Source organism: Bufo gargarizans, chromosome 10 (assembly GCF_014858855.1).
Source record: "Bufo gargarizans isolate SCDJY-AF-19 chromosome 10, ASM1485885v1, whole genome shotgun sequence".
NCBI lineage: Eukaryota > Metazoa > Chordata > Amphibia > Anura > Bufonidae > Bufo > Bufo gargarizans.
Genome location: NC_058089.1, coordinates 17,271,853 through 17,287,255, shown reverse-complemented (window position 1 = coordinate 17,287,255; position 15,403 = coordinate 17,271,853). Strand labels below are relative to the sequence as shown.

General features: G+C 44.5%; 1 protein-coding gene across 5 annotated transcripts in view; it reads right to left on the bottom strand.

Moving 5' to 3' along the window:
- Positions 1-15,403, bottom strand: part of SHANK2 (SH3 and multiple ankyrin repeat domains 2) — a 531,815-nt gene that overhangs the window by 345,933 nt on the left and 170,479 nt on the right. For all 5 annotated transcript variants that reach the window (XM_044270326.1, XM_044270322.1, XM_044270325.1 and 2 more), the window contains exon 9: positions 14,349-14,426. In XM_044270326.1, the coding sequence (XP_044126261.1) occupies positions 14,349-14,426 (78 nt within the window). The remainder of the gene's footprint in view (positions 1-14,348; positions 14,427-15,403) is intronic.

Genomic DNA, 15,403 nt, shown 5'->3' with positions numbered 1-15,403 from the left:
TCAGCAGCATTATTTTTTTCCTGGTAAAACGGCAGACACCTTAATGGAACCCAATGATCGCTATTACAAGTGAATAGGGGCCCATAGGGTGCTGCTAGTGGCCATCACAGCTTGAATTCTGCTTTTCAGCTCCTATGGCGGAAAGAAGAAACAGAATTTACAACGCAGAGGTGAAACTGAGTTCGGTTTCCACTAATTGTCTTCAATTTGCTTATGAAGTCGAAATACTGGAGTCTACAGGATGCCGATAGGAAAGGAGCTCCATAGAAAAGAACTGGCGCGCTGACTGAATATTACCATATGGTATTAATCAGATCAGCACTTATGAAATGAAAGGAACACTGACTATTGGGTCTAATGACTGGGAAACACCACTTGATGGCCACCTCCGCTCCCTGGCACAGATTATAATATATTTCTGCTAATGCCTGTAACATACCGTAAAGAAGCAAATCAATCACAAGAATTATAACCGTCTTAGATGAGAACCACTAAATGTGCTGCCTATAAAGGGAGAGCTGTACGCTCGTGATTTAACGTGTGCGCGGGGGTGATTACAAATACAGATTTAGCAGATGCATGTTATTACTTCGCCAGAAATTAAATTATACCGGATTACAGAGATCCCACAATATTTATATGTAAAAATGGTCCAAAACTACTTGTCCGGGCTAAAGATACTGATGATCCATCCTTGGGATAGGTCATCGATATCAGGTCTGTGGGGGTCTGACAACCAGCGCTGGAAACTATATAGTGTACAGAACGGAAGCGGAAGGCTCCGTATCCTGTGTAGTTTCCGGTGTACCGAATAGGAACTGAGTTGCACAGCTACTACTGTCTGCTTTCAGCTCCATACACTGTATAGTCTCTGGTGCAAGCGGCTGCCCGAAATAGCTGATCAGTGAGGGGTACCAGGTGTTAGACCCCAAACAATCTGATATTGTTGGCAAGGAATGAATTTATCAGTCAGATAAAAGAACATGATAGTCTTGCTATAGGGTATACTTAAAGCTGTAGGTGTTGGGAAAAAGGCCCCTTTCACACAAGCAAGTTTTCCACGCGGGTACCCGTCGTGAAGTGAACGCATAGCACCGACTATTCATTTCAATGGGTACATGAGCATTTTCTTTTTTTTTCATGCATCAGTTCTGCGTTGTGTGAGAATCGCAGCACGTTCTATATTCTGTGTTTTTCACGCAGCCCTGGCCCCATAGAAGTGAATGGGGCTTCAGAGAAAAACACGTTGCATCTGGAAGCAAGTGCGGATGCAGTCCGGGTTCAATGCGTTTTTCACTGATAGTTCCTTCCTAGGAGATGATGTTTGTAAACCTTTAGGTTTTTTTCACACGCGTGAAAAACGCATCAAAACGGATTGCACCCGCATGGGGAAAAAACTGAACAACGGAACGCAATCGCAGACAAAACTGACTGAACATGCTTGCAAAATGCTGCGAGTTTCACTGAATGCACACGGAACGCATCTGTATCGTTCGTGTGAAAGGGGCCTTAGGCCTCATGCACCAAACCAATGTGTTTTGCGGTCCGCAAAACACGGATGGCGTCCATGTGTGTTCCGCAATTTGCGGAACGACACTGACAGCCATTGATATAACTGCCTATTCTTGTCCGCAAAACGGACAAGAATAGGACTGAGCAACGGATGCGGACAGCACACGGAGTGCTGTCCGCATCTTTTGCGGCCCCATTGAAGTGAATGGGTCCACATCCAAGCCGCAAAAACTGCAGCTCGGATGCGGACCAAAACAACGGTCGTGTGCATGAGGCCTTAATCTGACGGCCCAGGGTAGCACATTCCAGAGAACTGGTGCAGCTTGAGAAAAGACTTGGTGACGAGACTCTATGGAGGATTTTAGCCTTAGGGGCTCATGCACACAACTATTGTTGTAACGCGGTCTGCAAATTGCATATCCGGTATGCATTTTGCGGAACGGAACAGCTGGCCCATAATAGAACAGCTCTATCCCTGTCAATAATGCAGACAATAACAGGACATGTTCTATTTGTTGGTGAAACGGACATACGGACACGGAATGCACACGGAGTCGTTTCTGGGGATTTTTTTGCGGCCCAATTGAAGTGAATGGTTCCGCATACTGGACACACAAAACAAAAAAAAAACGACACGGACAAAAAAAAACACGTTCGTGGGCATGAGCCCTTATTTTATTGTCAAAACATGGGCGGAGTAGTGGACAAAGTTGAGAGGTGGAAGAGAAGGACTCAAATTTTTTTAATCTCCTGTCTTGGGGGGCTATTACTCATGCCAGCTCCTAGTTGTATTTTTTGACTAGCAGTGTGGTCCTAGGGAAGGCCGGAGCAGACACAAGACTTTGGGGCCCCCTGTCTGTCTGTCCCACCCTCACTTTGACATGTTTCCATGGGCATCACCAAAACTGATGGGCTCTCGTTCTTTGCCAGGTGCTTCTGCTATCCCTTGGGAAGCCTTCTCCATCACTGGTTCTCGGTCATCCACCATAACTGGGAGCTCTCAGCAGTTACAAGGGCCCCTCTTTTTTCAGCACCATCGCCCTATACAAAGTTAGCGACAGGCAACGTGTGGTACACTGGACTCAGATAACCCATCAGGTTAACCCTTTATGATCATTAGACCTGCTGATAGGGACACATATAACCTAAGACAATAAACACGTTTTAAGATGATGCATCCGTTTGACGTTCCTTTTGGATGAAGGGTAGAGGTAACAGTACTAATTAGTGAACTGATCATCAAAAAATGTACTCCATGTCTTCAAGATATTTTTCCCCACATTAAAAGAAGTAGAAATGCATAATGTCTTGCAGCGATGTTCCTGGGGGAGAAACTGTACTTCACAGAACCCTACATAAAGGCTAATTAGCTGTGAGTTTACAGCAACCCCTATATTACCATATTCTAAGGACCTTATGGTGGCTTAAAGGGGTTGTCCACTTTTTTTATTTTAATTCCGCCACAGCCACCCAGCGGGACCAGTGAGGGCAATTATACTTACCCGCTCCCCGCCGTTCCGTGGTTCCTAGGCTGTATTCATGGCACTTCTGGTCCCTGCATGGTCACGTCTGCCAGTACAGCCAATGACTGGCCTCAGCAGTGATTTCCGGTGCTGCTAAAGCCAGTGACCGGCTGCAGCAGCGCACGTGACCGCAGACGGATTGTCACAATTCCAATAAGCTGGGGAGCGCAAGAATGGAGGATGGGAGTTTGCAGAACGGAGCTGGGATGAATAGGCGAGTGTCTTTTTTTTTATTTCCCAGCACTAAGTAAAATGAACTAAAATACGTTTTGGGGTCGGATAGTCCCTTTAAATAAAAATAAAAAAAGCATCCTACCAGACAACCCCTCTGGATTTTGAGACCAAGCTATTTGTGGTAAGAGCAGTGCAATGCATGCAATGTATAGCAGGGAAGTCTCCTGTCCAGCCTAGGAGCTCATTATTACACCTCCTGTTCCTGGTGAGGAAGGGAAGTGACAATCACTTTGAGCACATTCAGTGCGTGGATCAATTTTTACTTTTGCAAATTGCAGAGCTGGTGCCATTTCTCCTGCCTCATCTGAAGCTCCTTACGATTTATCAATATCGACGTAAAAGCAAACGGCGGTGCACATGCACAATACATTTTTACAGTGAAGCCAGCGTTTCTGCACAGAATTCCTCCACCCTATATGCAGCAAACCGGGTACAAAAAAAAAAAAACTCCTGCAGCCCACACATTGCGTAACTCGCAGCATTCATGAAGCAGAGACCATGGCAAACGACTACAGGAATGCTGGAAATCACTGCGGAAGCTCCTAATACAATCTTGTCACTTGTTAAGATCGTCTGTAAGAAGCTTTCCTTTAATTGACGCTTAATTTGTTAAATGTATAACGGACAAAATCCATTTAAAATTAATTTAAAGCAGTTGAAATAGTCGCAGCTAATACATTAACCCCCGACATACTCCCCTAGTAATGATGTAAGTTAAGGTTTGCAAATTAAAAACATCTTCTGCCACTTACAACTCTCCAGCTGTTGCAAAACTACAAGTCCCAGCATATCCTGACAGTCTGCTGGGAGTTCTAGTCGCCCTAGTACCTCTCCAGCTGTTGTGAAGGAATGCATTGGGGTTTTGCAGTGATCTAATGCCTTCACTGTCTGCAGGAGGCTGGAGAAGGGTTAAGGGAGCAGAAGACTGCCTCTGTCACCAGATGACTTGATGTGCATAGAAATAGTTCTCTAAGTGAGCGGGATCCGTCCCCAAGAAGGAGACAAATGCAGTCCTCAGGTAATTACCTTCAGCTCTTCTCCTCGTCCTGGCTGAGAGTGCTCATCTCTTCTCACACTCTATTCCCTGCCTCCAGTATCCTCCTCCGAAATATATGCTAGATGCTATGCTTCTGTGCTGCAACTGAGTGATCTGCCAATAATGGCCTGCATACTTATTAAAAAAAAAAAAGTCTCTTAGCAACCATGTCTTAGATCTTAATGTGTAGCTCCTCCAAATATGAATCATTATTCCATCTGTGCATTGACAATAGTCTTAAAATAAGTTCTTATATGTCAGGTATGGTCAGCTTTGTAACGTAGTATCAGGGCAGATGATGCTGCTCAGCTTCAAAATTCGCAGGGTGTTTTTAGAACTGCAGATTTTTGGATGAGGGATGCAAGTACATCTGACCTATAGTCTATGGCAGTGATGGCTAACCTTGGCACTCCAGCTGTGGTGAAACTACAACTCCCAGCATGCTCCATTTATTTCTATAGAGTTCTGAGAGCAGCCAAGCAAGGGGGGCATCTTGGGAGTTGTAGTTTTACCACAGCTGGAGTGCCAAGGTTAGCCATCACTGGTCTATGGCAATGCTGGAAAAACCAGGACCGCAGATGCTTAGATGAGGGATATTAGTTCATACTCTGTGGCAATGCTGGAAATGCCAGGACTGCAGATGTTTAGGTGAGGGATGCAAGTTCACCTGACCTATAGTCTATGCTGGCAATGCCAGGACGGTAGATGCCTGAACGAGGCATGCTAGATCATCTGACCTATAGTCTATGGCAATGCTGCAGGGCTGTAGATTCTTGCAGAATTCCTGCCGGGAATAGCTTGGCTGTGGGTCGGACACCACTATAACCCAATGCAGAGATATGCAGCACCCTTTTCCTTTTTTTTTCTAAACCGATTCTGATTTCTTGATCTATTTAGACTAGATAGTCTGGAAAACGGGGAGAAACACCATTTACCATGTCTGATGATCCAGGAAGGTGTGGAGGTCAAGATATGAGCATGTAAGACCGTATCTGTCACTGGGATCTCCAAATCCTTTACACAAAATCCATGGCAGTCAATGGAGCACGACATGATTCTTCTGTTGGACTCTGCATGTAATTGGAGGTACAGTATAACACCGTAGATGTCAATGGGTGCTGTATTATAGCTCCAACCAAAATAAAGTTAGCCATAAAACTTCTCCCCTTTCTACTCTTGACACAATGTGAAAATCATCTTAAGATAACTTTAATATCTGCAGCATTGTGATCTAGCCGCCTGATCCAGCAGCGTGCAGCGCTTTCTGTCTGGACAATTCTCAGCATTTTTGCCGGATTGTGGCCGGATTTCCGCCGGACCCCATCTGGAAGCTGTGGTTCCATCTGGCAGTGCCGGATCCAGAGAATTCCACCATGTTGTTTTGCTGCTGCAGATGTGAAACTAGCCTAATATACGCAACCTCAATGTTTTTTTACAGAACAAAAAAAATGAAGCAGAGGGATAAAACATAAAAAAACAGATGCTCACCCTCACCAATCCCTGCTGCTGCTCTGGTTCTGACTGCTCTCCGCTTCCTGTCCCAGTTTGACATGCCGGAAATGCAAGGAAAGGCCCAGTCAGCCAATTACCGGCCTTAGCGGTAGCCTGCCTCCGCCTGTGATTGGCTGAGCGGGCCCTTCCTGGAAGCTCCAGTGCGTCGAGTCTGGACAGGAAGTGAAGAGCAGCAGGGACCAGAGCAGCATCAGAATGGCAGCGGCAGGAATCAGTAGGGGTATGTATCCTTTCTTTTATGATTTAAGCCCCTCTGAACCCACTGCTTCCAATTTTCATTATACTGGAAAACCCTTTCAGTAATTTTATAGGGTAGCTATAGGCTATATAGTAATCCTGGTCAAAAGAAAGACCTATGTCCATCAAGTTTAACCAGCAAGGGGACCACGATGAAGAGAAGGGGTATGGAAAATGTCCCCCCCTTCCCACTTATACAGAGGAAGGTTAAAAAAAAAAAAAAGGCCCATGGAAAAACTTCCTTCCAGTGCGCATCAGCACTATACAAGACTTCCACACAATATACAGGGTGGGCCATTTATATGGATAATCCTTAATAAAATGGGAATGGTTGGTGATATTAACTTCCCGTTTGTGGCACATTAGTATATGTGAGGGGGGAAACTTTTCAAGATGGGTGGTGACCATGGCAGCCATTTTGAAGTCGGACATTTTGAATCCAACTTTTGTTTTTTCAATAGGAAGAGGGTCATGTGACACATCAAACTTATTGGGAATTTCACAAGAAAAACAATGGTGTGCTTGGTTTTAACGTAACTTTATTCTTTCATGAGTTATTAACAAGTTTCTGACCACTTATAAAATGTGTTCAATGTGCTGCCCATTGTGTTGGATTGTCAATGCAACCCTCTTCTCCCACTCTTCACACACTGATGATGTGTTTTCCTCTTTATGCACTGAAGCTGGCACGTTCCCTGAGTTTTTCCAGCAAGATGGTGCACCACCACATTATAGGTGTCAGGTCCGAGCATTCCTAGATGAACAGTTTCCTGGAAAGTGGATTGGTCGTCGTGGGCCAGTTGAATGGCCCCCAAGGTCTCCCGATCTGACCCCCTTAGACTTTTATCTTTGGGGTCATCTGAAGGCAATTGTCTATGCTGTGAAGATACGAGATGTGCAGCACCTGAAACTACAGATACTGGAAGCCTGTGCTAGCATTTCTCCTGCGGTGTTGCTATCAGTGTGTGAAGAGTGGGAGAAGAGGGTTGCATTGACAATCCAACACAATGGGCAGCACATTGAACACATTTTATAAGTGGTCAGAAACTTGTAAATAACTCATGAAAGAATAAAGTAACGTTAAAACCAAGCACACCGTTGTTTTTCTTGTGAAATTCACAATAAGTTTGATGTGTCACATGACCCTCTTCCTATTGAAAAAACTAAAGTTGGATTCAAAATGGCCGACTTCAAAATGGCCGCCATGGTCACCACCCATCTTGAAAAGTTTCCCCCCTCACATATACTAATGTGCCACAAACAGGAAGTTAATATCACCAACCATTCCCATTTTATTAAGGTGTATCTATATAAATGGCCCACCCTGTATATAAGAGTTAATGTTATTCTGTTCTCAGATTTCATCTAAGCCTTTTTGAGGCCATCACCTGTCCCTGCTGTGACCTTTTTCTTCTCCAGATGGAGGCAGTCGTTTGTGGAAAACTATATTTTTTGCACGGGTCAGTCATATACTGTATTTATTCAATAAATGAATCATGTTTTATTAATCAAACTTAATTCTTTTAATCCATCCTTATAATTAAGGCTACTTTCACACTTGCGTTTGGTGCAGATCCGTCATGGATCTGCACAGACGGATCCGTTCAGATAATACAACCGTCTGCATCTGTTCAGAACGGATCCGTTTGTATTATCTTTAACATAGCCAAGACGGATCCGTCTTGAACACCACTTAGGGTCAATGGAGGATGGATCTGTTTTCTATTGTGCCAAATTGTGTCAGAGAAAACGGATCTGTCCCCCATTGCCTTAGGGTACTTTCACACTAGCGTTTTCTTTTCGGGCATTGAGTTCCGTATCAGTTTTATCCTAATGCATTCTGAATGGAGAGCAATCCGTTCAGGATGCATCAGTTCAGTCCCTGTTACATTTTTTGGCCAGAGAAAATAACGCAGCATGCTGCAGTTTTCTCTCCGGCCAAAAATCCTGAACACTTGCCGGAATGCCGGTGTTCTGCCACTTTTCTATACCCACACAAAAGTCTATACCCGGAAGTGATGTAGCTGCACCGGAAGTCACGTGGACGCGTTGGAATCAGCTGGAGGAGGGGGTGTGCGCGCTGCGCAAGCGCATTCGGCTAAAGTACAGTAATCTGGCAGAACGCCGCGAGCCCGTAATCTACATTAATTTGTACCCTCGCTGGCTTGCTTCGCTCGCCATGCATCGGGCTCGGCCTCGCTGCGCTCGGCATTTGCTAAAACTAACTCTATGCCGCCATTGATAGTAAAGAAAGAAAAAGATGGTAAAGAAAGATATGGATAGTAAAGAAATGGAGGGCTGGGAAAATACAGGGGCGTTTTGCCAGATTAACATACTTTAGCAGAATGCGCTTGCGCAGCACGCACACACCCTCCTCCAGCTGATTCTAATGCGTCCGCGTGACTTCCGATGCAGCTACATCACTTCCGGGTATAGACTTTTGTCCGGGTATAGAAAAGTGGCAGAACACCGGCATTAATTTCTATTGAAATGCATTAATGCCAGATCCGGCCGCAAGTGTTCCCGCAAAACGGATCTGGATTTCCAGTCTGCGCATGTGCAGACCTTTAAAAATTCTAAAATAAATAAATACCGGATCCGTTTTTCCAGATGACACCAGAGAGACGGACCGGTATTTTAATGCATTTGTCAGACGGATCCGCATCCGGATCCGTCTGACAAATGCCATCCGTTTGCGTCCGGATTGCCAGATGCGACGGAACGGCCTGCCGGAACCCTCTGCCGCAAGTGTGAATGTACCCTTACATTGTGTGTCAGAATGGATCCGTTTGGCTCAGTTTCGTCAGACGGACACCAAAACGCTGAAAGCAGCGTTTTGATGTCAGTCTCCAAAGCGGAATGGAGACGGAACGGAGGCTCTGCGCAAACTGATGCATTCTGAGTGGATCCTTTTTTATTCAGAATGCATTAGGGCAAAACGGATCCGTTTTGGACCGCTTGTGAGAGCCCTGAACGGATCTCCCAAACGGAAAGCCAAAACTGCAGTGTGAAAGTAGCCTAAGTCCCTCCATACCCCTTATCAGTTTAATCCCCATTCTTTGTACTTTTTCCATCTCCAGGGCATCCTTTCTATGGACTGGTGCCCAGAATTGAACTGCATATTCCAGAAGAGGCCACACCAAAGCTTTGTAAAGTGGTAATATTACATCCCTTTCCTGTCAGTTCAGCAGGACATAATATCCATAGTATCCTGCTGGCCTTGTAAGCAGCTGCCTACGATCTACAAGTAATCCCAAATCTCTCTACAATTCACTCTCCCAGTGTTACCCGGTCAGACATCGGATGTGTGTAGATTATTTGGACCGTGAACTTTACATTTATCCACACTGAACCTCATTCGCCAAGTGGATACCCAAACACTCAGAGAGTCCAAGTCCACTTGTAGTTTATGCATATAGCAAGACCACGGCACTCCAATGTTACGTGCTTGGATAGGGTCACAATCTTTATAGCTAGAAAACTGTATCTCCAGAACTCATAGACATGCCCAAGAAAAATAATTTATTACATACAATCCAGAGGTTGTGACGTTTCACTAACATGGACCTTCCTCAGACAACTGGAATGCAAGATCCACAGAAATGTGACCATATGGTGCTATAGGCTTGCTATAGGAGATAAGGTCTTTAAAGTTATTTTTTGGTCTTTGTATGTTTCTAACTAAGCAAATGTAAGGGACTTTCGGTTCACTTACTTCATCTACAGTGGCCCTGTTCTACTAGTTAGCTGAGTGTCACATGACCAGTGATGTCACCTTCTTTCCCTTCTCTGATGACGTCCCGTGCACAAGCCTGAGGAGCAGGTGTACCAAACGTCACTGTGCTGGTTGGAGGAACAAGCCACGCTCCTTACACTGCCCAACCTTCTGGCCACGCCCCCTGCACTGCCCTCTGCTGGCTGAGCTGGCTGCCATGTGTCTTCACTCCCACTGAATTCTTCAGCAAGGTTTAAAGGGGTTTTCCGTGAGTTTAATACTGATGACCTATCCTCAGGATAGGTTATCAGTATCTAATTGAAGGGGGTCAGACACCCGGGACCCTGCTGATCGGCTGTTTGAGAAGGTATCGGTGCTCGCAGTAGCATCGCGGCCTTCTCACAGCTTAGCCTAGGCCATGTGGCGTCATGTTCATCTGTCACATGACCTAGGAGCAGCTGAGCCCTACTGAAGTGATTAGTATTGAGTGCCATACCAAATACAGTGGCTATACAATGTACGGCGCTGTGCTTGGTAAGCTGAGAGAAGGCCGCAGCGATACTTCTCAAACAGCTGATTGGCAGGGGTCCTGGGTGTTGGACACAGAGCTCACAGACCAGAGGAGTTCTCTCCTCTGTACTCTTCTGCTGGCTGTCAGGCAGTGTCTGCAGAGCACTGCACAAGAACAGGTAGGGGAAGATCCTGTGTGTATCAGCAATGTCACTGTACTGTACAGCTGGAACTTATAGTCCCACACATACAGCATGACTATCCCGGTAGTCAGACTGCAGACAGGGCAGTACATTTATTCACTCCCTTTGCAGAGCGAGGGAAAGGCAGTCTTTGTTGACACCCGCAACCATTAATGGGGAAAACCTCACAGATTGTTGTTACACGCCCACACAGCTCTGCACCTGCATGTCAACAAAGGGGCCAGAACAGAACAAGCGAAATGAGGAAATATATATATATATATTGTACTAAAACTTGCTTAGCTTATCTATATACTGTATTGCTAACCACTAGATTTACAGTGCTTTATTTTTTATATAACTCGGACAGCCCCTTTAAGCCAGCGCCTCATCTTCAAACAGCAGTTTCAGGGTGATTGCTCCTCATCAGTTCAGTGCAGAAAGAACTGGCTAAACTGGGTGAGAGGCCTTGGTCAGGATTTGGAGAATACAATATCTACTTGCTAAGAGCTCAATTGCATACTCTCTTCCTAAAATTTCAGAGGATCGTTGCCTGCCCTATAAGACTCCCCATGCTGTTTAGGTGCTCTCCATAAGGAAATATCGTTTCCCCTGAATCCAGAAAAAAAAAAAAAAAGTCACTCAAAGAGTTTGAACGGTAACAGGAAATAAACATTTTCTTCCCTCTAAAACAGCGCTCTTGTCTACAGGTTATCCCTGGTATTGCAATAAATACTAATTCACTTAAATTAGATAATCACCTTTAAGGACAAAACATGATTCAACCATCTACAGCAATAAGAAATTTTAAGGCATGATAAAAACAGTGGGGGTCTGACCATCAGTAAGAGGGGCGGTAGCTCTGATCCAAACACTCTGCCCTTTCAGTTTCTGTAGCTTCACTCAGGAAATACAAGGTCAGCCCAGCCATTATCGTCAATGTAAGTGTGGCCAACATAAGCCTAAGGCCTCATGCACACCACGACCGTATGTATTTTGCGGTCTGCAAAAAATATGGATGACATCCGTGTGCATTCCGTATTTTGCAGAATGGAACAGCTGGCCCCTAATAGAACAGTACTATCCTTGTCCGTAGGACATGTTCTATTTTTTTGCGGAACGGACATATGGACCTACAGAAACGGAATGCACACAGAGTAACTTCCGTTTTTTTGTGGACCCATTGAAATGAATGGTTCCGAATACGGTCTGCAAAAAAAAACAAAAAAACAAAAAAACAGAACAGACACGGAAAGAAAATACGTTAATGTGTATGAGCCCTTTAAGGATACAGAGCTTGGAGACTGTGGGTGTTTTAGCAGTCCCACTCCCTCTAATCAAACATTTATTTAAAGGGGTTGTACTACAGAAAATATTGTACAGCACCTGGACCTGAATACTTTTGTAATTGCATGTAATTAAAAATTTTGCATAGGCACTGAGTTATTCAATAAAATGTATCTGTATAGCGCCACCTGCTGTTTGTTTTTTGCCTGAACCAGATAGACCCGTCAGGCTATTCCCTGCCGGATCTCACTGCGATTGCGATTGCGTTCCGATGTTCATTTTTTATCGCGCGGGTGCAATGTGTTTTGCAGGCGCGTGATAAAAAAACTACTTCTTCACAGAAGTTCGGGTTTGATTTAGGTGTTCTGTAGATTGTATTATTTCCCCTTATAACATGGTTATAAGGGAAAATAATAGCATTCTGAATACTGAATGCAAAGTACAATAAGGCTGGAGGGGTTAAATAAAAAAAATAAAAAAATTTAACTCCTTAATCCATTTGATCGCGCAGCCCGGCTTCTCTTCTGTCTTGTTGTGTGAGGAATAGGACCTTTGATGACGTCACTGCGTTCATCACATGGTCCATCACATGATCCATCACCATGGTGATGGATCATGTGATGAGCATAGTGACGTCATCAAAGGTCCTATTGCTCACAGATGAAGACAGAAGGAGATGCCGGCTGCGCGAACAAGGCAAATTAAATTCATAAAAAAAAAAAAATTTACCCCTCCAGCCCTATTTTACTATGCATTCTGTATTTAGAATGCTATTATTTTCCCTTATACCCATGTTATAAGGGGAAATAATAATGATCAGGTCCCCATCCCGATCATCACATAGCAACCGTGCATGAAAATCGCACCGCATCCGCACTTGCTTGCGGATGCTTGCGATTTTCACGCAACCCCATTAATTTCTATGGGGCCTGTGTTACGTGAAAACGCACAAAGAGGAGCATGCTGCGATTTTCACGCAACGCACAAGTGATGCGTGAAAATCACCGCTCATGTGCACAGCCCCATAGAAATGAATGGGTCAGGATTCAGTGCGGGTGCAACGCGTTCAACTCACGCATCGCACCCGCGCTGAATACTCGCCCGTGTGAAAGGGGCCTTAAGGGTACTTTCACACTAGAGTTTTTCTTTTCCAGCGCTGAGTTCCGTCCTAGGGGCTCAAATACAGAAAAGAACTGATCAGTTTTATCCTAATGCATTCTGAATGGAGAGTAATCCGTTCAGGATGCATCAGGACGTCTTCAGTTCAGTCTTTTTGACTGATCAGGCTTTTCAGAAAACCATAGCATGTTGTATTTTTACCTCCGGACAAAAATCCTGAACACTTTGACTGAACGCCGGATCCGGTCTTTTTCCAATTGACTTGCATTAACGCCGGATCCGGTGTCGTGTGTTCAGTCAAACCGGATCTGGCTTTTTCATGTTAAATCCGAAAAATGTGGAAAAAAAAGTTAAAGTCCATAAATGGCGGATCCGTTTTTTCCCAATGCATTTTTTCATTGTGATCAAAATCCTGACCAGGATTCAAATGTAATCAGTTTTCACACGTTTTTCCGGATCCGGCGGGCAGTTCCGGTGTCGGAATTGAACAATGGATTTAAACAACGCTAGTGTGAAAGTAGCCTAAGGGTATATTCATATGCCGAAGATTTGTTGCAGAAATTTCTATGGCTGTCCCGTTCATCTGAATAGAAATTTTGGAAATCCATTCACATGCTGCAGAAAGAACCCCATTCACAAATCTGTTGTGTGAATCTGTGAATATCCCTTTAATTGGTTGGTTCCCATTTTCAGCTTGGTCTTGTCTGTGGCCAATCTTTAACCTGTCAAGTTTCCTGACTTGCATTCCCTATGCTATAACCATTCTGGAGCATCATCCTATTTGAAGTTTATGAATAAATTGCCAGCAGTCTGCAATAAAGGTCCAGCTGGGTGTTACCAGTTGTGGCTGTGTCCCTGCACAGTCTGACACTATCCAATCAGTGCTACCAGTGTCAGACTGTGCAGAAACACCCCCCAATCTGGTAACACCCTGAAGGATCGTTATTGGAGACTGCTGGCAATTCATTCATACACTTTTAGTAGTGATAACAGAGGAACGTCACAACATACAGTCATAAGAATAGAAATGACAGAATTGTGATTACATTGGGGATGCAAGTAGTTACTAAAACATACATGTTGGGTGAGGGGACTTTTTAAAGGGGTTGGCCATCCTAAAACGCAGTGAAGCCTCCTCCCACTGTGCATGGGTACAGTGTATAAACAATAGATGCAGCCATTGCCACGTGCATAGCTACCACGCTCCAGACACGTCCACCCATCTCCTCCGAGGCGCTCACAAAGGTAAATCCTATGACTGCTGAAATACTGGGCGTTATATCCAGTGTTTACACGCGGTACTCACTGGTCGGGACAGGGGGTATAATGTGCATACTGCAATAAGGAATGAGGCGTTTTAATGTTTCACATGGCATTACCCCGCAGTTTACCAGTTTCAGAAGTTTCATCAGAAAGTAGCCAAAACCTCCATGACCACAAAAAATTAACCTTTTGTTGGCATGATACACTTGTGCTCGTACCTGGAAAGGCGTCTGACTGTTGTAATTCTTTATCTCCTTGTTGGCTCCTCTGAACAAAAGGACCCGTGCACAGCTGTCCTGTATAAAAAGAGAACCAGAAACCCTTATCAAGATCAGCATTTGCAATCCCTCATTACTCACAAACACTCATTATTGGAGCCGATCATGGCAGATTTAAAAGGGATTCTCCACTTTGGACAATCTCTATTTGTGCTTCATTCAAATGTGATATCTGGAGTCACATGGGCAGTGCAGAAGCCTTGCAGAGTCATGAAGTCGGCTCTGTAACAATGCCTACTCCTCGCTGATTGACAGCCCCCTTGTCAGGATTTCAGAGCCATCGATAGGAGGTCCAACTCGTATCTCCTCTCCATTCACTGCTATAGTCACCTATTTTCGGAAGTCCAATAGCAGTGAAAGGAGATGACGCCACTTATGCATGGTGTGCTCTCAATTCACACTGGGGACCTGTTCTTGAGATAGGAGCTAGTGCCAGAGGTTGGAGCCGCACCTATCGGACATTTATGGCACATTCCAACAATATGCCATAAATGTCCTAGATGGGAAAACCCCTCTAATGCCTCAAAACCTGATGACTGGTTCCTGTTAATATATTTCAATATGTGTCAGACATGCAGGACTTTGCGTTTATGTTTCTGCACAATGTCTTGGATGCAATAGCCTTCACTCACAAGGGATCTTCTGCTTGGCTCGCTGGACCACTGATGCGATTTGCTACCATTGCTTCTTAATAAATGCCCCCGTCAGCTGTAAATTCTATTATGCTGATATTAAAACTGTGTTCAGCACTGAAGGGACTGCGTCAGTCTCTCAGCTTACGCATGTAGACCTTTAATTAAACTGCATATGTCTTTAATTAGAACAGTCCCCTTGCAGCACTAAAACATGTGTCCACTGGGTATAGGCATGGCACCTTAGGTGGAACCTTAGAACCTGTCTGTCAATGGAAGAATTTATAAATGATTTATTGTACAGATAGTATTATCTCCCGCTGCAGAAAATGCTAAAATGTTCAAACCAAATACGATTTAAAA